Source organism: Argentina silus (assembly GCF_951799395.1).
Source record: "Argentina silus genome assembly, chromosome: 11".
Lineage (NCBI taxonomy): Eukaryota > Metazoa > Chordata > Actinopteri > Argentiniformes > Argentinidae > Argentina > Argentina silus.
In genome coordinates, this window is record NC_139665.1 from 9,131,157 (window position 1) to 9,155,389 (window position 24,233).

General features: G+C 45.5%; 1 protein-coding gene across 3 annotated transcripts in view; it reads left to right on the forward strand.

Annotated features, from left to right (window-relative positions):
* The first annotated feature begins 418 nt into the window (after nt 1-418).
* The window catches only part of map2k5 (mitogen-activated protein kinase kinase 5), a 55,869-nt gene continuing 32,054 nt past the window's right edge, over nt 419-24,233 (forward strand). For all 3 annotated transcript variants that reach the window (XM_083681109.1, XM_083681110.1, XM_083681111.1), the window contains exons 1-8: nt 419-759; nt 950-998; nt 1,521-1,588; nt 10,872-10,941; nt 11,888-11,928; nt 13,385-13,443; nt 13,929-13,977; nt 16,464-16,528. In XM_083681109.1, the coding sequence (XP_083537235.1) occupies nt 628-759; nt 950-998; nt 1,521-1,588; nt 10,872-10,941; nt 11,888-11,928; nt 13,385-13,443; nt 13,929-13,977; nt 16,464-16,528 (533 nt within the window). In that variant the 5' untranslated portion in view covers nt 419-627. The remainder of the gene's footprint in view (nt 760-949; nt 999-1,520; nt 1,589-10,871; nt 10,942-11,887; nt 11,929-13,384; nt 13,444-13,928; nt 13,978-16,463; nt 16,529-24,233) is intronic.

The window sequence follows — 24,233 nt, forward strand, 5'->3', positions numbered from 1 at the left end:
TTTCAATAACTGAGGTGTGTGTGTGTGTGTGTGTGTGTGTGTGTGTGTGTGTGTGTGTGTGTGTGTGTGTGTGTGTGTGTGTGTGTATGTGTGTGTGTGTATGTGTGTGTTTCTAGGCAGCTCTACAGGCACACAGCCAGAATCGACTAACAATCAAGTTGAATCATCCATTCCCTCCCTGCCTGACAGCCAAACACAGTGTTCTGTACAGGCCTTCTGTACAGCCCACAGACCCCTTTCCTCTGCTCCAGCCAGGAAGGTTCACATGAATGTATCCGGGTGCAATTACGAAAACCGGACAACTTCCTGGTTTTGTGTTATGCTGCATAGCAGCTAGCTAGCTGTCATTTCCAAAGAGTGTCTCACACACACACACACACACACACACAATGATGTGTATATAGCCGTGAGTCAAAATATGACTAATAACAACTTGATACTCGGTTCGACGACTTGTGCGGTGGCTTGCTCCCCTGCTCTCACATTTACCGGTTGTTAACGCGTGGAGTTGTACAACTGTTAGCTGACGCTAGCACCCGGGGATGCTTTGATGCAAGCCACGGTGTCGTTGGATTTCGCTAGCTAGCCTGCTAGCCAACAGATTATGATTGTGTCCATTCGTCTGTTATGCTTTTACTTGTTTTAAATAACTTCTGCGCTATGGACACCGAGGGAATCGTGATCCGTATAAAGACACCAGTCGGGGATATGGACTCCTCCGTGGACTGTCCGTCACTTTTGAGCTTTAATGACTTGCTGGTGAGCACACAGATGAAGCTATGATAGCTAGCCAGGTGGAGGCTGATGCTGGATGTCAGTGCGATATGATGATGATGATGTTGATGATGTTGCCAGTGTGTTGAATGATTGACAGCACGTTATGATGATATGTCATGAAGACCAGGTATGGTGCTAACATAACATCTGACTTATACAACTCTTTTTTCAGGTCGCAATACGGGATGTCATGCCTGAAGCCACCATCACTGCGTTTGAATGTAAGTGACCGGCATCACCACATCTGGGTCGAATGTGAATGACCATGTCCACATCTGGGTAGCCTGTGGCGAACTCATTTACTAAGGTGGCTACTCTCCTCAAGTCTTCTGGTGTGTGTTTGTTTAGTTATTGGGGACTAAGTGTGCCAGACTACTTACTTACTTACTTAGGCTAGGCTACTTTCAAGTTTCAAGTTTATTTGTTACGTCTCATACACAAGTGCAGGGAGTAAAATTCTTGGGCTCGGTTCCTTGACAATGCAGCATACAAATACAAATAATACAAATATGCAGTAGTGCAATGAGGTAGGACAAGACAATAAGTGACATAGTGCAAGATAAGTGATGGTGATCACATGTTGCCTTCTCCCTCCAGTGCCTCAGTAGAATTGTACCTATTTTGTGAGGGAATGCTGCTGGTTGGTATTAGAATACTTTATTCCTCTAAGTGATCTCTTTCTATGGGGGCATCTGCCAGCCTTCTCAACATACCCATTTCTAATATCTTCCTCTATGTTTCAGATGAGGATGAGGTTGGGGATAGGATCACTGTGAGAAGTGATGAAGAACTTAAAGCCATGTTGTCATACGTGAGTATTGCTCGTCCAGCCCTGTCAAGGTTTGGTAGCGCCCCTAATTACCCAGAAATTACTTAGACTAAAATATGCTGGAACAGAATCATTTCATAGGTATTACCTACTTGCAAATTAATTGTTAAACTCAAAACATGTTAATTTTTTTACCACGAAATAATGAGTTTTTTTATGGGATAATTTCAAGAAATAACCAGAAGGTATTAGTCATAATTCAATCAATAAAATGTGTTTGTATAGCACTTTTTACAACCATAACAATACAAACAATATCTACTGTAACACCCAACCATAGACCCTGAAAAAGCAAGCCAAGGAAAAGCTCCCCAGTGGGAAGAAAACAACAAACACAGTGGCAAGGAAAAACTCCCTGGTAGGAAGAAATCTTGAGAGGAACCAGGCTCAGAGGGGCCCATCCTCCTCTGGCTGGTCAGCCACTGAACAATAAACTAAGTAGTAACATAGTATCAAATATATACCAGTGGTAATTATAATTATAATTTCCAGTGGAAAAAAAAAGGGGTTATCCAGGCCCACGTCTTGACTAACCCCTATAGGAAATGTAGGAAATATACAGTGCCTTTGGAAAGTATTCAGACCCCTTCACTTTTTCCACCTTTTGTTGTGTTATAGACTCAATTTAAAATTGATTAAAAGAAAAGAATTTGCCATCAATCCACACACAATACCCCAGAATAACAAAGCGAAAACAGGTTTTTAGAAATTTCTGTAAATTTATTACAATTGAAATACCTCATATACATAAATATTCAGACCCTTTGCTGTGACACTCTTACAAGTAGCTAAAATGCAAAAATGTAATCAACAAATCACTCAGTAAGTTGAATTGAGACCATCTTAATGCAAGGATAATAGTTAATGTAATTTTGGAATTAATATATTTGTTTTTATAAGGTCTCTGATTTGCATAGGAATCAATTACACACTGTGTGAATCAGGTTGTCATTACAAACAAATATATATATATATGGCTATATTAGATCTCCAGTTCTCCAAACATATTTTTGACAAATGCCCAGAGACAACCATTGTTAACAATGGTTAACAATGGTTGTTAGAATTGTTTCACCATTGATTCTCATGTTAAATGACTTGGACTACTTGTGGCGTGGGTTACAGTAGGTTAGAGAGAGCTGAGAAGTTACTGTACAGTCTGAACCAATGTCACAATTGTGTTCTGCCTTCATCCCATTAGAATTATATTTTAGTCTATTTCAATAAAAAATTGTCAAATGAAAATGCAAAAATGCCTGTATGTGATCAAGGTTAAACTCACATAATCACTCTGCATACAGGCAACATTTTTTCCATCATTTCATGGCAGAAATATGTCTTCACTTGAGATCAGCCTTTGTGTCCTGTTACTATTGCACTGTTACAGAAGATTTCAATATGACACCGGATTAGAATGTAGATGATGTCAATGGAAGAATTCTTAAACTTCCGATGGTTTCAAAGAAATGTAATTACTGACCCCATACTATTGTGGAAGGAATTGCAACATATTTTTTTTCACTGTGCCATTGAGTGCTCAAAGTGTTTTTGTTCAGGGGGAAAACCTATTAAAAATCTATTACTATGGATCTTTTTACCCAGCGGCAAAATGCTCTCATTGCTGAGCAGATTGGCAGAAATAACAAGTAGCTACAGTACTTTTATTTTTTATTTTTTTATTTTCTGTCCCACCTCCCTTTTTATTTTTTTATTTTTTTATTTTTTAAACAAAGAACTGAATTTAGACTGTATGTCTGCTGTGCCAATATGTGTAGTCATAGCAACATGTCACCTTTGGCAAGTGCCACAACCCCCAGTATTGGCTGGACCAGGTTTAGACTGAAACGGTGTTTACCAGAGCAATGAACGGGAGTTGAAATGGCAGGTGATGGCTTGGTTTTCAATAATTACTTAAAAAAAAAAAAAACTCATAGTAATTCATATCAGATTAGATTAGATTAGATTCAACTTTATTGTCATTGCACAGAGTACAAGTACTGAGACAACGAAATGTAGTTTGGCATCTAACCAGACAGTGCAAAAAGTGGCATCGTGCAAAAGACATGATATTGTAGACAGTGCATGGTATTACAGTATACGGTACTACAGTGAGTATAAATAAATGAATATAATAAGTGAATATACATGAGATGAATAACAATATGATATGTACAGTTGAACAAGAACAATAGGTCTTGAGGTATGTTCCATATGTAAGATGTATAATTAGAGATCAATATAATAAATATGGTATGTGCAAACAAGCAGTAGTGCAAAAGCTAAATTGAAGTCGTGAGTGTGCAGCCAGTAGAGGTATGGGGGGAGGGTACACTGATACTGGGAGTCAATGTTCCTCTTGCTGGGGGGTGGAGAGGGGGGGTTGCTGGTGGGAGGGGGGGCTGGGCTATTGGCCTCATATTGACCTAGTTGGCCTACATTCATACTGTATATTAATGAAATTAGTGTCAATTGTATCTTAGGCAAGGTGAAGGTCACCTGCAAATGTTTCTGTCGTTGAAATTATTTTGTAATCACTTAATGTGTTGGCCTGGTTCTTTTTTTTTTTTTTTTTTACTTGTTGATCACTTATAAAACACACATCCCAACACTGAATTATACAGCCATATTCCTCTATACTTACTGTTCACATCGTGGACATTAAGAGTAATGACTTGTAATGGGTTTCACCACGAGGTACAGTCGAAAGCTAAATGAACTATCAATTTTTATTATTTATTATTCAGTACTTAAAGTTTCGCCCCATTAAAAAGCATGCCCCTCTGGGCGGATGCATTTTTCAAAATCTACTTTCATCTGGGGATGTCTTTTACCCCCCATCATCTTCCAATGATTCTGTTATAGCCACAGGCTCAATCTCCTCTGCTTTTCTGCCTGTCTGTCTTTATTGCTTAATATTCTCTTTGGATGTTTTTTTTTTCTTTTCTTTTTTCTCCTGATTGGGTAGCATAGGGCTTCTGGTGGTGAAATGAAGCTGAGTAATCAGAGAGAGGCTTAGACGGCTGCCGTGCCTCATATGCAGCGTTTGGGCAAGAGGAAATATACTGACCTTGCTTTGATTGATGGGGGCCATGTTTTTTTTCTGGAGGCATGTTTAGGAGCATTCTGGGGACATTCCTGAGGGCAAGGTGTAGCTGCTTTTCCATTGTCTTTGTGAGCAATAAGTTAAAAGAGCTGCACATGACATTTTCACTGTACTACAGCAGATAACGGCCTTGAAAGATGTGCAGGGACGGTGGAGCCGATTTCTGCCAACGTGTGCTATTCCCTGTTCACTTGACATGTCGGGATCTTACCTCTTACAGTGCGGAGAGTCGATTTTGCGATGGAAACAACCTAGCGCCCATGGCTAGTTCCAAAACTTGTAAACAAGTAGCTCATTGTAATTGCAATTTCGACTCATGGCCACAGGAGAGCCAGATTTAATGTATAGCTCCTTTAACTAGAAGTGGTCGTGCAGTCAAACCTTTTTGTTTGCGGACCTGAACTAGTGTCATTTAAATTCAGGTAAAGTCCTGCCACAGACACAGCTGTGTACCCCCCCCCCTCCCCCCTCCAGTGCCTAATGCCGACACTGTATTTCCTATTGATTGGACCCTGGCATTAGGTTCCAGAAGGATCCAGCCCAGCTTATTGGCTCACGGGAATTAATAAAGACGACGCTACCATGTTTTACTGTGACAAGTTCACCAATGAATAACATTGAAAGTGAACTATTCTCAAGCATCTACATGTAGCGACTAAATCTCCCCGGATACATTGAGGTTAACACAGGTTGTGTTAAAGCTGTCATGGCTACAGCCTTTGCCGTTTGTCTGTGATTGTCTCGTCTTTCAGCGGTACCCACTAGATGATGTCCTTCAGTGGTAAGCTTTGAGTCAACAAGCCTGTTTCATACAGCAGCACATCGGTGAATGAGACAGGTCATTCGGGACACGGGTGATGTTGATGCTTTACTTGTTGTCAGGTGGCTGTGAGATGACACTGGATTGAATTGCAGTGAGTCTATATGGAATGAAATGAATCAATGTTTACCTCAGAAAAGAAAAGCCACCTGATGGTGTTTCTATAGGGCTTTTAGAAGGCTGTACGTCCGTCATTGAAACAGGGAAAATCTAGCCCAACGCGAAAAAGAACCACACGGTATCCTATATTTTCTGTTTGACTCTTACACAGGGCCTACGTTTAACAACATCCGCATTGACTAAATAGTAGCTTTTGGTGTGACACCATCCACCCCCTCTCTCCAACTCCGGACAAACACACACTGCTTCCTTCACACGGTTTTCCGATCCCGTCCAACCAACTCCAATCTCTCTGAGCCCAGAGAGTCCAGAGCGCCCCAGAACGGTTTTCCCTCTCCTCTCGGGACAAACGTTTCTGCGACAAGCTGCTGATTACCAGGGAAAATTGTAATCCAGGTATAATAATAGACACCAGCAGGCTTCCTGGGGAGTCTTACCGTGCGCAAGGGTTATGCATTTCAGCAATCATCACATTCAGGCATATGGGCATCTGTGCTTTAGTTTGCTGTGCTGCCGGATCGGTCAGGAGGTTTTTTTTTAGCCTGGCTGTCGTTAATTCCGGATGAGTGGACAGCCATTATGTGAAATTAATAGGAATTAATAAAGGCCAATGTGTGAGGTGGGTAAGGGGGCAATTCATTAGGCTCCCCTGTGTGTAGGTGTGTGTGTGTGTGTGTGTGTGTGTGTGTGTGTGTGTGTGTGTGTGTGTGTGTGTGTGTGTGTGTGTGTGTGTGTGTGTGTGTGTGTGTGTGTGTATATATGTGTGTGTGTGTGTGTATATGTGTGTGTGTGTGTGTGTGTGTGTGTGTGTGTGTAGGTGTGTCATGCACAACCTATGTGGGGGTTCAGGAGGAATCCTTCCCCAGGACATGATGGTGCACTCTGAACTACATACAGTGGCTTTAGATTTTAGATTTTCAAAAATTGCAATTCAGTAATATCATAAGGGCATGTTTGAATCCCTTCATCGTAGATATGATCAAAATTCATTCATCTTATTTTTTGCGATTGTCTTCCCACTCCCGGTGTCCTTCTGTTCACACACACCTCCCCTGGCATGGGTGTGTGTGACAGTTTAAAGGTGGTAGGGACAGAACCTGCCCTTTTAATTGTTATCGGCGATGCAGAGTCCTCTCTCCTCTTGACAGGCAACAATACCGGCTATGTCCATGGATTATTGATTATTGTCCATGGATTATTGTTTTTTAACTGTCAGGTCTGAACTAGCGGTAAGCTAGCAGCATTCCATTCGAGTGTGTCATCCTCAACCCTGCTCTTCAGACCGGTCAAAATGACTGTTGAAAACCAAATAAGTAGAAAAAACACATCCCTTTGAGACCCACAATGAGTCTTCTCTTCTGTTCTAATCATCGCTCGGCAATTGAAAGACTGGAAGCCTCTGTTGAAAGTTCTGGACTGACCCGTGTCAGAGGAAAAGCACGTGGCCTCGTTCCCCCCGCACCCCCGTCCCCCTGGAGGGAGCAGGGCCTAATTGTGAAGCGAGCACGCAGCAATCCTGTTCTCCCCTCAGTCTGCTAATGATGATGAGCCTCTTGCAGCCCAGGGTGGGTGTGTGTGTGTGTGTGTGTGTGTGTGTGTGTGTGGGCGTGTGCGCGTGCATGCGTGTGTATGTGCGCGTGTGTGCATGCGCGTGTGTGTGTGTGTGCGTGCGTGCATTCATCTGTGTGTGTGTGTGTGCGTGTGCGTGCGCGCGTGCATGCATCTGTGTGTGTGTGTGTGTGTGTGTGTGTGTATGTGTGTGCGTGCGTGCGTGCATGCATCTGTGTGTGTGTGTGTGTGTGTGTACGCGCCTCTCTCCTCTCTTTTCCCTCTGTCCCCCCAGGCTGAGCGATGGTATTTGGGATCCGAAGCTGGTTAGTTATTGGCCAACAAAGGGGAATGTCTTTTAATACACCTTTTACAGATTAGGCAGTAATTGCTGCCTTAATCAATAAACTAGCGGAGTAGAATATTAAGGTGTGCGTGTGCGTGTGTGTGCGTGCGTGTGCGTGTGTGTGTGTGCGTGCGTGCGTGTGTGTGTGTGCGCGCGGCCTGGTGACAACGCCGCAGGGCCAGAGCCGTGGACCTGAGGAGGGGCTGACAGTGATAAATAGGGCTTTTAATAACAGCTGTGCTACTGGGGTAGCCACCCCGATCCTCTCCCAATCCAAGCTGGTCCGCTTCTCCGACGAGCACATCTACATTTCCGTCCTGCGTCTCAGTTTGCGTCGATAGATTAGTTCGGCCCAACCAAGCGAGCTGCTGCTTTTCCTCTTTTTTTTTTGTCCTCCTACTTCACTTTTACGTTCCGTTGAAAGACGCTAGCTTACTTCACAGGGGGAAATGCGGACGGAAAGGGAGCTTGTGTGGTGTGTATATATATATATATATATATATATATCGCTCCTCCATGATGGGTCTGTAGGTCTCCACTCTACGGCGGAGCAGAAGAAAAGTCCAAATATGGGCCCTCCTACTAGGACATGGCGATATGGCCAAAAATGTTATCACAATATATTTGTTCATATTATATAGCGATCATAATCACAATATAGATTAAGTCATGTAAAGTTGTTTTTTTAGTTGTTTTTTTTAATATGTTTTTAGGGCATTTCTGCTTTATTAGGATAGAGACAGTAGAGGTTGACAGGAAGGATGGGAGAGAGAGAGAGGAGGGACGACATGCAAGATAGGTCGAGGGTTGGAATCGAACCAGGAACCTTGCGATGACGTGGTAAGCGCGTTAGTGTGCTACGCCACTAAGCGCCCCACAGTCATGTAAAGTTTGAAATGCATTTTCTGCTGAGGGCGAGAGCCTAAAGAAACCAGAGGGTTCATTTGTGGGTTTATAAAAACAGGAAATTCTTTATTTTCAGAACATTAAACAGAACCAAAATGTCTCAAGGCAATACCGGACAAGGCAATACCGGACAAGCCAACGTTGGCATGATAGGCAGTAGGTGTGTACCGAGAGGTCACTATCTCTAGGCTATTATTTTGGCTGTTATTTTGTAAGCATTAAATCCAAAAAGGGAGACCCTCCTATAAAATTGTAACTTAAGTCGATAGGCCACCTAGGACCTCTGAAGATGACAGGCCGTGTCGTTAACACAAGACCTCACCGTAAAATAAAGTGTTGCTTGTCAGTCAATTGTCTTTGTATAAAGCCATAAAACAGTTGATTTATGATACTATAGTAGTCTACAGTAAATACATTTTTGAAACAGCCATTCATGTTTTCCTCGATTATATGAATAATAAAGAATAATAATAAAAAAAAATACAATTAAAAAAAAGAATCCCGCGAACGATTGAGAATCTGATTCAGTCAAACCAATCAATAAATGTCAGCGCTTAGACCTATGGTCGGTTCACATCAAGAGAAGGGACAAAACGGGCAACTTTTAGAGTGCTTTGGTAAAACGTTGGACAGTTCAGATGACAAACTGGAAGGCATGTTAGTTACCAATAAACAGTAACAATGGAAAAAAATCCCTTCTCCCCCGCTGCTGGTGTGTGTGTGTGTGTGTGTGTGTGTGTGTGTGTGTGTGTGTGTGTGTGTGTGTGTGTGTGTGTGTGTGTGTGTGTGTGTGTGTGTGTGTGTGTGTGTGTGTGTGTGTGTGTGTGTGTGTGTGTGTGTGTGTGTGAGCCAATGGAAGAGGACGACTCGTGAAAAGAAAGCCTCTCTCTCTCTCTCTCGCTCGCTCTGTTTTCTTCTGCTCTTCAACAGATTTTATCAGCAGACGGGGACGCAGGACACAAAACAAGCTTTATCACCATAATGTCTTGCGTTATCGAGTCAAGCCCTACATACCTCATACCACGCATACACACACACACACACACACACACACACACACACACACACACACTGACTCTTCCCCCCACCCCCTGCCAGTATACAGCTAAAGTGTCATCTGCGTCTGGTTAGAAATGATGGTCAGGGGCAAGGTCTCTATGTTAATTCACAAAGGTCTCAAGCCTCCAATGAAAGGGGGGAGGGAGGGGGGGGGGGCTACACACACACACACACACACACACACACACACACACACCATAACAGATGGTTTGGTTAACGGAAACATCAATTGTAATGTTCCTTTGGCAGGAGTCTCAAAAGGCTGTGTGTGTGTGTGTGTGCGTGTGTGTGTGTGCGCGCGCTCGCACGGGTGTGCGTGTGTGTGTGTGTGTGTGTGTGTGTGTGTGTGTGTGTGTGCGTGTGCGTGCGTGTGTGCGTGTGTGTGTGTGATTACTGGGAGTGTAGGGGGTTAATTCTACAGCTCCTCTAGACTAGCCCACAGGGCAATAATCTCCACCTGGACCAGCTTTGATCACAGCATGCACCCACTTTAGGGTAAATAAACAAACTTCATTTGATAACCTTTTAAAAACAAACAGTCGTGGTGTCATTCCATACCGTGACGCAGCAACGGTTCCTCATGAACTCCAACTCCCAGTCGCGATTTTAAGTCTCGTCTTCAACGTTTTACTCACCGCACACGACGTCTTGTATTCTGTCGACGGTTCCAGATTTGTTTAAGCATTTGTGCGAACCTGGAGTCGTTCTTTCTAAGCCAATAAAATCACTTTTCCTGTAACCTTGTCTGGTAATATGATGAGCAGGCTGGGTTAAGGCTGTTTCATATGAGGTGTAATTAATGACCTTTCCTTCTACCACTTTATTAAACGTTTATTCATCTCGGTTCGTCCCATTGAGATAACATGTCTTTTTCAAGAGAGACCAAGACAAGACAAGGTAGCACTTTACTATGGGGAATACTTCTAAGGCACTCATAAGGGTTGAAGAAGTAGCTAACGGGGTAATTTCGCAGTGTTACTGTACCACGTAGGAGGTCTTTATCCAGTGGTTTCTTTTGTCCGTGTTATAAATCGTGTTTATAGCTGGCCAGTGAGATGGGGCTTCGGCAACCCTCCAATCACTGGCTCACATCCGGGGATTGAACCAGTGACCTTGTGGTTACTGGCTAGCCTCCCCTAACCTCAAAGCCAACCTTGCCCCCCCCCCCCCCCCCCCCAATAACATTGTTATTAATGTTAACACTTAGAATCTACAAATGAAGTGTAACCTCTCTCTCTCTCTCTCTCCCTCCCTCTCTTTCTCTCTCTTTCTCTTTCTCTCTCTCTCTCCCTCCCTCTCTTTCTCTCTCTTTCTCTTTCTTTCTCTCTCTCTCTTTCTCTCTTTCTTTTCTCTTTCTCTTCAGTACTGCAATACAGTCAACGAGCAACGCATGAATGGACTGCTGCCTGAGCCTCTGCAGATATTCCCTCGAGGTATGTTCTCTGCGTGCGTGCGTACGTGCGTACGTGCGTGCGTGCGTGCGTGCGCGTGTTTCCGCACGCGTGGGAGCTTAGTTTGGAAGCTTAGTTTGGAAGCTCAGTGATTTCAGTTTATTGATGAGGAGTGGTATTGGCTGTTGAGCTGTGAGATTGCGCTCGGTGGAGGAAAGAGAGGAACAGCGGTGGGCCACGGCTGACCCAAAATCAACACAGCCGCCGCAGAGCAATCTATCACCGCTGGCAGAGCCTTTAACATACTTTAACATACTGCACGGTGTTGCATTTGTGTGTGTGTGTGTGTGTGTGCGCGTGTGTGTGCGCGTGTGTGCGTGTGCGTGTGTCCAGGAAGTCAAATGTAACTGCTAAGATGTTTTTAACCCATTAAACTGTTTGTTTTCAAGATGTGTGCTATCCTAGTGTAATCCCTGTCTCGGAAAGGACTATGTGGGCTATCTAGATCCTGACAGTCCTCCCCCCCCCCTCCTCCTCCTCCTCCTCCTCCTCCTCTTCCTCACACCCGTTTGTGTACACCGTACTATATCCGGGAGCCCCCCCCCCATTTCCCTCCCGTCTGAGCGTTGAGCGGTCCATCCACCTCCTCATGTGTGTCTACATGTGCATGGCCGGTGTTTAAACCTCCCAGCAGAAATACCAACGGCTGCCCTGCCCCAGACACACCCCGGAGCAGCCTCCCATTTAGAAACGCCTCTCTCTCTCCCCGAAAAAAAGAATGTTTCCTAGTTTCCTAATTCCCCCCCCCCCTCCCTCCCTCTCTCTCTCTCCTCTGCCTTGGTCTCCAGAGTCACGTCTCAATCATTTCTCTCCGCAGCTAATTTCAGAGTCACCCTCATTTCGCGTTTTTTAAACGATTCCTTTTTGCAGCACATTTTTGTAAATGGCCCTGTGATGTGTTCTACAATTTAGTCAATTACTGTTTCAGCCGGCAAGACCCCGGGGATCAGGAACATACATGGCCTGAAGGTACCCATCGCCGCAATAATTGTTTCAGCAAAAGTTGGAGGAATGAATTGGCAACGCTGTGTGTTCCACTTATTGAAATGTCAATTGAAGTCAGGGCTCTCTCCCTCTCTCTCCCTCTCTCCCTCTCTCCTCTTCTCCTCCCGCTCCCTCTTTCATATTTATATATGTAGATGAGTGGTTGTAGTTCTCTCTCTCTCTCTCTCTCTCTCTCTCTCCCCCTGTCTTCCTCTCCTCTCTCCTCTCCCAGCTCCCAGTACTCATTTGGTTACGGTGGAAGAGTTGGGTATTATACCCTAATCTGTGCCCCAAAGCATCATGGTCCGCTCATTTAACACATCTGATTGGAAGAAGACTAGTGTTAGATCAATCTAAGTCAAGCATCACTGAAGTGTGTGTGTGTGTGTGTGTGTGTGTGTGTGTCTGGCTGTGTGTGCGTGCATGATCAGGGTTAGACCAAACCAAGTCAAGCGTCACTGTAGAGGACACATTTGCACCAGAGCATGAAATCGTCATTACTCGTCCTATTCAGGAACGTCAAACCTAGACACTCCCACTTTCTGTTCAGGCATATGTTAGCCATTAGCTATTGAGAGCTAATTACAATCGGCTAAACTCAGCTGACAGCCTTCTCCTATGTTTAAGCCATGCACAATTCTCCCACACCACACTCCCATTTCAATCCCAGCGTTTCCAAGTACAGGGAATCATCATGACTTTATTGAACAACGTCCACCAAGGGTGTTTACTTGTGATAAACGTCAGAACACTCTGAATCTTTTTTTTTTTTTTTATAAGGTCAAATGTTTGTTACCAGAGATGATGTTCAAAGCCTTTGGTAATCTTTCTCCCCTTCGCTTGTTTTTAATCTAAAATTAATTGGCAACCTAGTGGTATGCATTAAAACGAGGTCTTCCTTGGGCACTAATTAAGGAGAGAATCCCCTGTCTTAGTGAACCCAACACAACGACCTGTGGACCTCAATTAAACTAGTTATTTATAGCCCCCCCCGGCTGAGTCTCTCCTTGTGTTTCTCTTTGTTCCCTCTGGGTTGAATAAAGGTGTAAGGCCTTTGGTATAAACACTCATACCCAAGCACATCTGGAAAGAATGAAAAAGAAAAACAACTTGAGTGTGTGGATTTTCTTTTTTTTTTTTTTCTTTCTTTCTTCTTTTCAATGTTTTCCAAAAAGATTGGACTTTTTGTCCAAGGAGGTGCTCAGTGGATTTCTTCTGGGCGAAAATATAATTACTAATAGAACCCCTTATACTGCATCTCTCTCTCTCTCTCTCTCTCCCCCCCCTCTCTCCTGCTCTTTCTCCCTCTTACCAAAGCATATTAACCTGTGCTGTGTGCAGGGCTGAGAGATGTGGTGGTGAGTCACTAGGGTTGATTAGGGAGGCCACGGCTGTCTATTGGCCTTGGTCGCTGATTGTCTTGCCTCTGATTGGCTCACAGGTGAACACAAGGCCCAACGACTGTGCCCCAGCCGCTGCTGAAACCATGCCCAACAATAGGTGAGGAGTCTGGGGGTGGGAGGGAGGCGACACGGCCTGGTTAGGGATGGATGGATGGATGGATGGACTAAGAGATAGATATGCTGTATAGTGGGGTTTTTTGTTGTTGTTTTTTAAATATATTTTAGGGCATTTCTGCTTTATTGGGATAGAGATAGTAGAGATTGACAGGAAGGATGGATGAGAGAGAGGAGGGATGACAGGCAGGATATGTCGATGGCCGGAATCGAACCAGGGACCTTGCGATGATATGGTATGCGCCTTAGTGTGCTACGCCACTGAACGCCCTTGCTGTTAGCTAGTGTTCTCTGGTGTTTCAAGAAGAAGAACCACATAACAAACTCAATATAGAAACTCATACTGTATATATAAACATATATAAACGGCACATTCCCTTTTCAAGCCTTGCTTTGCTGTGTCCTACAGTACATTTGACGGAGACCTGACACAGTATTTTGTCTCTTTTTCCCCTCTCTCTCTCTCAGCCTAAAGAAGTCTTCTGCTGAGCTGAAGAAGATCTTGACCAACGGCCAGGTAGGGGACCTACCGTGATCTCTGCATGTGTGGGAATCCTTATGTGATGCTGCCTTGAATGATGAGAAAAGCAAAGAAACAAAAGAGCTTCAAATGGATCATAGACCAGTGCTCTCCTACAGTAGATGTTCATGCGAATCAGGGCCAATACAATGGCCTTTGAGAAGAGATCCACTAGTTTCTCTGTGGCCTTGAGAGGGAGGCAGATGTCCCCCCACTCGTCCCCACTGTCCCCCCCTCTGCTCCAATGGCCTATTAGCTCCTATCGACTGTGACATGACACATCCTCACTAGTGACTGGATCCACATTGATTTCTGCTGGAGCACTGTTCACTTAACCCTCTCACCACACACATACGCACGAGCGCGCGCACACACACACACACACGCACACACACACGCGCACACACAGTGTTAGGGAGACAATTAGGCCAACCACTTCCCTGGTGTCACCTGTAACAAGCTACACTAATAGAGCTGTAGTCCCTCCCCCTATCCCCCTCTACCCCCCCCCCCATCCCCCTCTCTTTCCCTCCTCCCCCCTCTACCCCCTCTCTATTCCTCTTTCTCTGTCACCTGACAAGCTCCCCCCCTACCGCTGCCATGTGACCCAATCAATGGGGATGAATTGGGGGGTGTTGGGGAAGGCATGTTTAACCTCCAGTGTAGCCTCTCCCTCTCTGGCCAGAATCAGCCTCGACAGCAATGCCTTGACTTCATATCAGCCAGAGCACAACCAGCTGGGCACACATTCAGCCTATCGACAGGCCTCAGTCCTCGGGGTCAGCCCCTGCCCCCTGCCCCCTGCCCTCTGCCCCCGGCCCCCTAACCCTGGCCTCAGTCCCGGACCGATACCCCAGTCCTAACCACAGTCATGCAGCCCTGTACCCCAGTCCTAACCACAGTCATGCAGCCCTGTACCCCAGTCCTAACCACAGTCATGCAGCCCTGTACCCCAGTCCTAACCACAGTCATGCAGCCCTGTACCCCAGTCCTAACCACAGTCATCCAGCCCTGTACCCCAGCATCAGCCCTGTACCCCATCCCCAAACCAGACCCCAACCCCTTCCCACAAGTATATCTATCTAAACAGTTTACACGGTAGACATATGTATCTGGTAACTGTCAGCCCTGTGTAAAAAAGCAAGGGTTTGGAGAGGTAGGTATTGATGTGTGTTTATTAGGCCAGACTTCATACAGAGAGGTTTTTACTGAGCCTGTATACTCCTCCACCAGAACATTGTTAAACACTGAGCGTTACCTTCCCTGCAGTCATTTCATCTTGAAGGATAGCAGCATTGATGGGTGTGTTTTTAGCAACATTTGAGGTTCAGTTTTAGTCCTATTCAGAGAATTATTATATGGAAGTAATTGGACTGATTTGGGCCATGGGCCATGAGTCACTTTGGTGTGTGTGTGTGTGTGTGTGTGTGTGCGCGCGCGTGTGTGCACATGCATGCGTGTGTACATGTAGGTGTTTATGCGTGTGTTCACACGTGCCTGTGTGGGATGTTTGGCCATGAGTCTCACCCACTCTCTCTCTCTCTCACACACACACACACACACATCCTGCTCCCATCACTCTGACACAAGGTAACTTTTCCCCAGCCTCCCCTGTGTCATGCAGGGCCACATTATATTACCCCCTTCTGACACCTTTTATCAAAGCGGAATGGAACAGCGACGGCAAACACAGCGTCATTAAACTCTCCATCAATCCCCCCCTCCGCCCCATTGTCCTTTTATAAATTGGACAGCAAATGTTGTATTGATCTCTTCTCTCGCTCTTTCTCTCGCTCTCTCTTTCTCTCCCTCTCTCTCTCTCTCTCTCTCTTCTCTCTCTCTCTCTCTCTCTCTCTCTCTCTCTCTCTCTCTCTCTCTCTCTCTCTCTCTCCATCTCTGTCTCCCTCTATCCTTCTACTCTTTCTCTCCTCCGCTTGAACTTGGAATGACCTGAACGCCTGTCTTTTTGTTTATGGCCTCCAGTAACATCTCTCTCTCTCTCTCTCTCTCTCTCTCTACTGTATCTTTCTCTCTCCCTCCTTCATCTCTCCACCTTTCCTTCACCTTTCCATCTCCTGTTATCATATCTGAGTTTCTGTCATATGTACAGTACCAGTCAAAAGTTTGGACACACCTTCTCATTCAACGGTTTTTCTTTATTTTTTATTATTTTCTACATTGTAGATTAATATTGAAGACATCAAAACTATGAAGGAACACATATGGAATTATGTAGTAAACAAACAAGTGTTCAACAAACCAGAATATGGTTTATATTTTAGATTCTTCAAAGTAGCCACCTTTTGCTTTGATGACAGCTTTGCACACTCTTGGCAAGGTGTGTCCAAGCTTTTGACTGGTACTGTATGTCTGTGTCTCTGTAGTGATGTGTGTGTGTGTGTGTGTTATATTGTTTGTGAGCGTTTGTGTGTTACAGTATATCATGTATATATGTGTGTGTGTGTGTGTGTGTTTTTCTGTAGATAAATGCCCAGGACATCCAGTACCAGGAGCAGCTCGGCCACGGGAACGGAGGGACAGTGTACAAGTGAGTGTTTGTGTGTCAGATGTTTTTACTGTCCTTTATACACAACTGGACAGTGTTCCCTACCACACTGTTGTCCTGCTTTCCAGACCAGCCTTACCTGCTGTGGTGGGTGTGTGATGAGGACCAGCACAGTAAAGTAAAGTTATGGCTCGGCTCAACAGTGAGAAAAGGGGGGGGATGTGTTTTTTGGGACACAACAACAGGAGAGCGTGGTGTTGATGTTGAGACCTCATGAAGACCTGATGGGTTGAAGCGTTGTGTAGTTAACTCACTTGTTGGAACATGCACCACCGTGTCTGCGGAGTAGGGCTGAAACTATTCATCAAATAACTTGAATGCTTGAGTAATAACTTGAATGTTATTACAAAGAATTCTCTGCCTCAAGTATTCTATTTATTTATTTATTTATTTATTTTTTTTGCTGGTAAGTTTTTATACGGTAAAATGAAAATGACACTTTTTAAACATTTTTTTCTAAACTGGCAACATTTTTTTTTAGATAGGAAAAACAGGAAGGAAAAATGGTTCTAATCATAGACATATGTCCATGGTTAATAAGCTGCAAAGGCTAGCTATATATATATATAAAAGCAGTGTTTTAGCAAATTATTTTTGTTTTCAAACCGATGACTGGATTAATCATCAGAATAATCGACAGATTACTCGATTACCAAAATACTTCTGTCTGTCTCTTGAGAAGAGACCCGTCATCACAGTACAATGGCTGGAGGAATCCTCTCGTGATACTGTCTGAGACATCACTGAACTGATTAGGCCTTCATCTTTATCATCACCAAATCTTACACTGTTTCCCTTTTGTTTCTATCACTGTGCTGTGTACACTCCCTTCCTGTCACACTCAATGTTATTATTTGACAAAGTACATTCTCAGCTCTTCAGTATGCCCCCCCCCCCTCTCTCTCTCTCTCTCTCTCTCTCTCTTTCTATCTCTGTCATCTCTGAAGACACTCTCTCTGACATCTGTTAGGCGGGTTAGTGTTGGAGGCCATCTTTTTTTTGTTGTTGTTGGGGTGATGTGAAGGTTGCAGACGTATGTGATATCGATCTGGATGTTGAGGTGTTGAGGAGTGATAGCCCCATTGTACAGTATGTTACCGTACCTGCGCTGCAGCCTCCACGGAGAACTCCCCTCCCCTCTTCCCCTGTACGGCTAGACTGACGTATCATATGACCTCACCATTGGGTCGCCTACACTCAAATTCCCCTTCTAACTCTCTGTCCCATCCCTTTATCTTCTTCTCCTCCTCCTCTTCCCCCTTTTTTCCACTGTTATTGAGATATTTGATTGAGATTGAAGTATTGATCACTGCTCAGGTCGACCTTGACTTGACAGAGAGGCTCGTCTGTCTGTCTCCTTCTCGAGAGGTCACAATAAATTTTATTCGGAGCAAATCCAGTTTATATTCTTTTAGTGGCTGTTTCTTTTTTTTTCTCTTTTTTTTTTTTCTTTTTACAGCCATTTACCGTTTTATCACGGCAGGGTAGTTTCATTAACAGCCCATCTCTGATAGTAGGAAGGAGAAAGCAACTGGCCATTCTTTCGGCTCAGGAAATGGTTCCGCTGGGCAGAGGAAAGCCAATATTGCAACGCCGACAACTTCTCAGTCAATTGAGCTCAGCAGAAAAATCCATACACTTCTTGGACCGGATATTTTATGGTTGGGAGAAAAAGTAAATAAAAAAACAAAAAAAAACTGCTGATAAAATAGTTTCCTCCGATCCAATTGTTCATGTTTGCTGTTGTTATACCTCGTATCTGTTTTTTGTCAAAATGCAAACAAAGCACCTTGGAGGTTTGCATCGGGCCGCTCTGCGTTTCGCCTCACCGTCTGCCGATGTCGTGCGTTTCCCAGCGACATTCCTCTTCCGCGATATCGTGTTCTCCGATCGTCGTCGTACAACGTTCGTTTGACCCCCAAATTCAACTTTTGTGAAACCCGAAGAAATCAGAACTAACAGCCGTGAGGAGATGTCTACCCACCTGAATGACATACAGGAAGCCACGTGATGAGTTCAATCCTTTGATCGTCTGTAGCACCTGTTTATCTGAGAGTGTTGTTGTTGTTGTTGTTGTTGTTGTTGAAGGATTCGTGGTCTTGCCGTTTGCAAGGTGAAGGGCTGAGCTTATCCAATCGGACGGCTAATGAGTTGAGCGGGATGTTAAGACGCCCGGGCGGATCGATCGGGTTCTCTGGCTGGATATGACCTCACTCCTAGTACCTACCGCACCGTACCTGGGGAGGCTGGTGGAGGTAGACATCGGAGGACGGAGGCTCATTGTAATCTATGGAACCGAATGAGGAACGGTATCAAACACACGTGCGATGTGTCACGATGTTTGATACCGTTCCTTATTCCTTTCCGCGCATTACAACGAGCCCCCGTCCTCCGATTTGTCTACCTCCACCAGCCTCCCCTGGTACTGTACACAGGCTGCATGTCTGTCCCGGGCTCTAACAAAGAGGGTTGGGGGGGTTCAGTCCAATTTCATTTCACAGCAGAGAGAGAGAGAGAGAGAGAGAGAGACCGACCGACCGACCGACCCGTGTCTGCCAGTTGTGCTGTACCGCGGCTAGGGAACGTGTGTATACGCGCGGATATCTGTACCAACATCGGCGCCGTGACCTCACAGGGAAATGGAGCCATGTCGCCAGCCGACCCTCAGTTCCGGTTCCCCGTGTCCTACATCACCTCCACTCTAAACACATTTCGGTTCATGTAAAACACAAACCACTTTGACCGTCAAACATGCACAGAGGTTTTTTTTTTTCTTTTCTTCTTTTCTCCCACAGAGCAAGGCACCTGGGGTATTACTTTAAATTGCTTTCTTTAAAAATAATTTGGTTGGCTTCTCTGTTGGGCTTTGCGTTCCTACGGCGACGTTATTATGTGTCAAGGTATGAAGTGTTGATAACCCAATGACATACATACTGTATGCACGCATGTATGTATGCATACCTATGCATATCCCTACACACACACACACACACACACACACACACACACACACACACACACACACGGATGCGTGTAACATACACACGCATACACACACCTGCATAACATACACATATACACACACACGCATACACAAACGCACGTACACACACACACACACACACACACACACACCGTGTACCTCCTCCTTTAGAAACCACATTGACATCTCCCGCTGTAATTTATAATGTCGGGGCAATTGTGTGTGTTTTTCCTCTCCCTATTGGTGTGTCTTATATGAGGCTTATCTGGTGTGAATGGCCCCACTGAAGGCTCTCCACCTTTTAACCTTTGACCCCCGTTTATGACCCACAGACATTTAGACTCAATTGGATGTTGGCAACAGCACTTCTGCTATCCACAGTGTCACCCAGTCACTTCCCTGGTGATCCATCAACACAGGACCCTGTTTTATTACACTCTCCCTCTCTCTCTCTCTCTCTCTCTCTCTCCCTCTCTCTCTCTCTCCCTCCGTTTGTATCTGTGGGGTCTTTGAAGAAAATAGCTGGTCCTTATGTTTCTTTTAACTGTAAAATCAAGGGCTACGAGGGTGATGCAGTAATAAGTGAGCAGCTCGGGGGACAGGCGTCCGTTCTGATGGATCCACGCAATTAGGACACGCACATTTACATGATGCAGTAACCTCCACTTAAACACCAGCCTGCCCAGAGGCTTCCTCCAGTCCATTTTCTCTATTGATTTCTCCCATTGATTGTAGGTGGGGCCCTGGTCCATTCCTGCCCGTTTGGTAGTTACTACAGTATGAGTTTTGCCGTGGGCTATAAAACAGGGTTGAAATGTGTTGGCTATTTAGAAGTTGAATATAAAGATGTTTATTTAAGGTGTGTGGTGTTTGTTTTTTTTTCTTGTTTTTTTTTTTTGTTTCCTTGTTTCTCTTTCTTCTCTGTCCCTCTCTCCTTTTCCCTTCTTCCTTCAGCTTTCTAACTCGCTTAGTGGTGCCTTGTGACAGGCAAACTGAAACCATTGTCATGCGGAATGTTCTCTTTTGGTGTGTCTATTGATTTCAATTAGGTCTGTGATGGATGGGATATTCCGGGAATTTCTTTCAACACTTGGGTTGATTTAAGAGCTTTTATAATGCATTTTCTGTAACACCTATAAGGTTGTCTGATCTTGCCTTGTAGCCTGTCTGTCAGAGTAGTATCCTCCTACCTCAGGTAGCCCAGAGTGCGTCTGTGGCAGGTGACCTGGCTGGGCCATCTCAGGTTAAGGTGCCTGGGGTGGAGGGCAACAAACCACCTGCCAATGTAAACCAACCCTCTAGCCATGACCCAAGACACACTCTCTACCCCATGGCTGCCCTAGAGAGAGAGAGACAGAGAGAGAGACAGAGAAAGAGAAAAGGAGAAAGACAGAGAGAGAGAGAGAGAGAGAGAGAGAAAAGGAGAAAGAGAGAGACAGAAAGGGAGAGAGAGAGACAGAGAAAGGGAGAGAGACAGAGAAAGGGAGACAGAGACAGACAGAGAGAGAGACAGAGAAAGGGAGAGAGAGAGAGACAGACAGACACAGAAAGGGAGAGAGACAGAGAGAGAGAGAGAAAGGGAGACAGACAGAGAGAGACAGACAGAGAGAGAAAGGGAGACAGAGAGAGAGAGAGACAGACAGACAGAGAGAGAGACAGAGAAAGGGAGAGAGAGAGAGACAGAGAGGCAGTCACCCCTGTGGCATTGTAAATCAACCCCGCGGCCCTGACCCCAGCACGGCCTCACTCTCCTGTACCCCATCATGGCCGCTTTGCACACAGACGGAGAAACAGAGAGAGGCCTATGAATAGTGCATGGCAGGGCTGTTATTACACCAGGGCCTGGAGTGTAAATAAGATCCAGGCAATGGGGCACGTTTACTGGGGTCAGATTAGGGGGAAGCGGGGGTGGGGGCGTGGCTGTGTAACCTTGCCCCCACCCCCCTAGTTACAGAGGCCTGTCACTGTAACTCATCTGCTGTGTTTGGCCCTGGGGGGGGGGGGGGGGGAGTAGAGCAGGCTGTATTGAGGACACAGCCCTGAATTACCACTTCACTCACACACTGTGTTGTGGATGACACTATTGCATTGTTTTGATTACCTTAAGCATGCTTGAAACCATTTCTCTAATGCTACGGTATATTTAATCCATGTATCCCATCTGGTGGAGTGGATGGTTAGGTTTAGTGTCCTGTTAGATTGAAATATGGTTTTTACAAAACCTGGACTGGAGATGAATGGGCTGATGTTGCCCTGGACTAGGATAGCCTCTTTTTACTTCCAGGTATTTCAAAGGAAAGAGATCCTATCCCTACCACCAGCTATTCAATCTCAAAGAGCCGCCATCCTTAGTAAGTCCGGACGTTTCGATAGGGTTGTAAACCTGTTTAGTTTAGCATAACAGTGCTTAATTGCTTTCCCTGACAGCACTACACCCACAGACTAGTCCAATCAGTGTTTAACACGGGTAGTCCTCCGCCCCTGTCTCCATGAACATCTCCGTCTCATCTTAATTAAGAAGAAGCAGTCATGCTTAACTAATATTGATTGTGTCTTAAAGCGAGATTAAGACATCATCAAAACTAAAAAGGTGTGAGGAAGCCTCGTGTGCAGAGCAGGGGAGGCTGGTGGAGGTAGAAACCGGAGGAATGGTATCAAAACACGTGCCCGGTCCTCCCATTTTTACCTCCACCAGCCTCCACCGGTGCAGAAGGACCTGTTATGTTCAGAAAGAGAAAGGTGGTACGCACTTAAAGATGGAGCCAAATACACCGTGTGAGAAATGATGCGGTAATCTTGCATGTTTCAACCGGTCTTCTGCGGTGGGTGGCAGTGAATTGAGGGAAGCTAAACCTGACCGTGTGCACATTTGGGGAGCATTGTGACCCTCCATCTATCTTGGAAAACACAAAGTAGCGGCGATAGAACCCCACTTCGGCTTCCTCTGTCGGGACCAGATGGGCAGTGCCTTCCACTTTGACTAGTAATGAGAAAATCTCCTCTTCCTGGCCTCGGGCTGCGCAACCTATCGCCAGCGTAACGCAGAGGTGGACTCGCGAAACGGCGGTCTGCCACCCCGCCTCATCGTGCGTAAACACCCACGGAGTGGCAGCACACTCGGCGGAGTGTCAGGGGACCCATTGTGACCCGAGAGGGAAGGAAGAACTCAACTCACGTGAGAGAAGCTAGCTAGCTAGCTAGCCAAGCTAGCTTCCCCAGTGACAGGCTAGGTGAACGAGCAAGGTTACTCACAGGAATAAGAGGATGGCTAGCTCCACCCGGTGAAGGGGGTAGCAAGCAAGAATAATTTGAATAATACAAATATGCAGTCGTGCAAAGAGGTAGTACAAGACAATAAGTGACATAGTGCAAGATAAGTGAGACAAGACAATAAGTGACATAGTACATAGTAGTGGGTAGTGTGGGGGTGAAGACGTCTTTAGGAGGGACCGTTAAGATGTAGCCTGAAGTGATGGGTCTTCAGTCTACGGCGGAAGAGGAGTACCGACTCAGGGGAGTACCGACCGATGGAATTGTTTCGCTAACGTCTCGACGTTTCTGACAAAGAACCTCTCACAGCTTACGTGCGGTCGCCTGAAAGAGCGCCAGAAGCTGTAACATTGTCCACGAAGCCACCTGTCACGATTCCCTGACAGTAACCCAAACCCGAGACAGTACAGTACAGTACATCCATGTATGGCACTGAACATATGACTCTGGGCTCACAGAGTCATATGTATCTATAGAAAGGCTAGGCCCCACAGTACGAATGTTGGTCCTAAATCTGGGTGGATACCAGACGAGACATTAAGAGGTGTCATTAATTAACGTCCCGGACCGGGTCAGTTTAGAGGTGTCTGGCCGGGGAGAAACACGATCCCCCCAATCTTACATGCATTAATCACACCCTGCTCTGTCGTGTGTGTGTGTGTGTCTGTGTGTGTCTGTGTGTGTCTGTGTGTGTCTGTGTGCGTCTGTGTGTGTCTGTTTGCGTTCTCAAAGACTCAATGACAGGTGAGACGGTAGCTATCCTTTATACCTGCTATCTGGCCTGTCGTAAACAAACTGGCCTGTGTGACGTACACTGACTAACCCACCTCTCACTCACCAGCTGTCTTACGTGTGTGTGTGTGTGTGTGTGTGTGCGTGCGTGCGTGTGTGTCGAGGAGGGTTATTGGATGTTGGAACGTCGACACACAGTCGTCGGGGACGGTAAACCAACCCAATCGGCCCGTAACCGAACCCTCCTCCTCGGCATTAAGGAGTTTCATAATTAAATCATCATCACGGGGCTCCTTGGCTGTCGTTCGACCGGCCGCAACCCGAGACCCGTCTGGGCCCAGAACACTGTCAGGGCCCACTGGGCCGCCCTCCAGGCCTCAATGCTGCTGTTGTTGTTGTTGTGCAGACTCTGTAGCCTTTACCTTTTGACCTCCGTTTTTTTTTTTTTTTTTTTTTTGGGTCATGATAATGAGATACTACTGTTTCCTATGAAAGTCATCAGCTTCTGCAACAGGGATCCACGATCCACGAGCGTTCACGGGTCTTCAGTAGGATATCTGGACGAAATGTTTTGTCTTTCCAATATGGTTTTTATGCTGAAGACCACATCAAACATCAAAAAGTGGTCGTTTATCCAAACACCGTGTGTGGTTATTGTGAGGACCCTTCATGAATAAACTGTAGCAGGAGTATATGGAATTA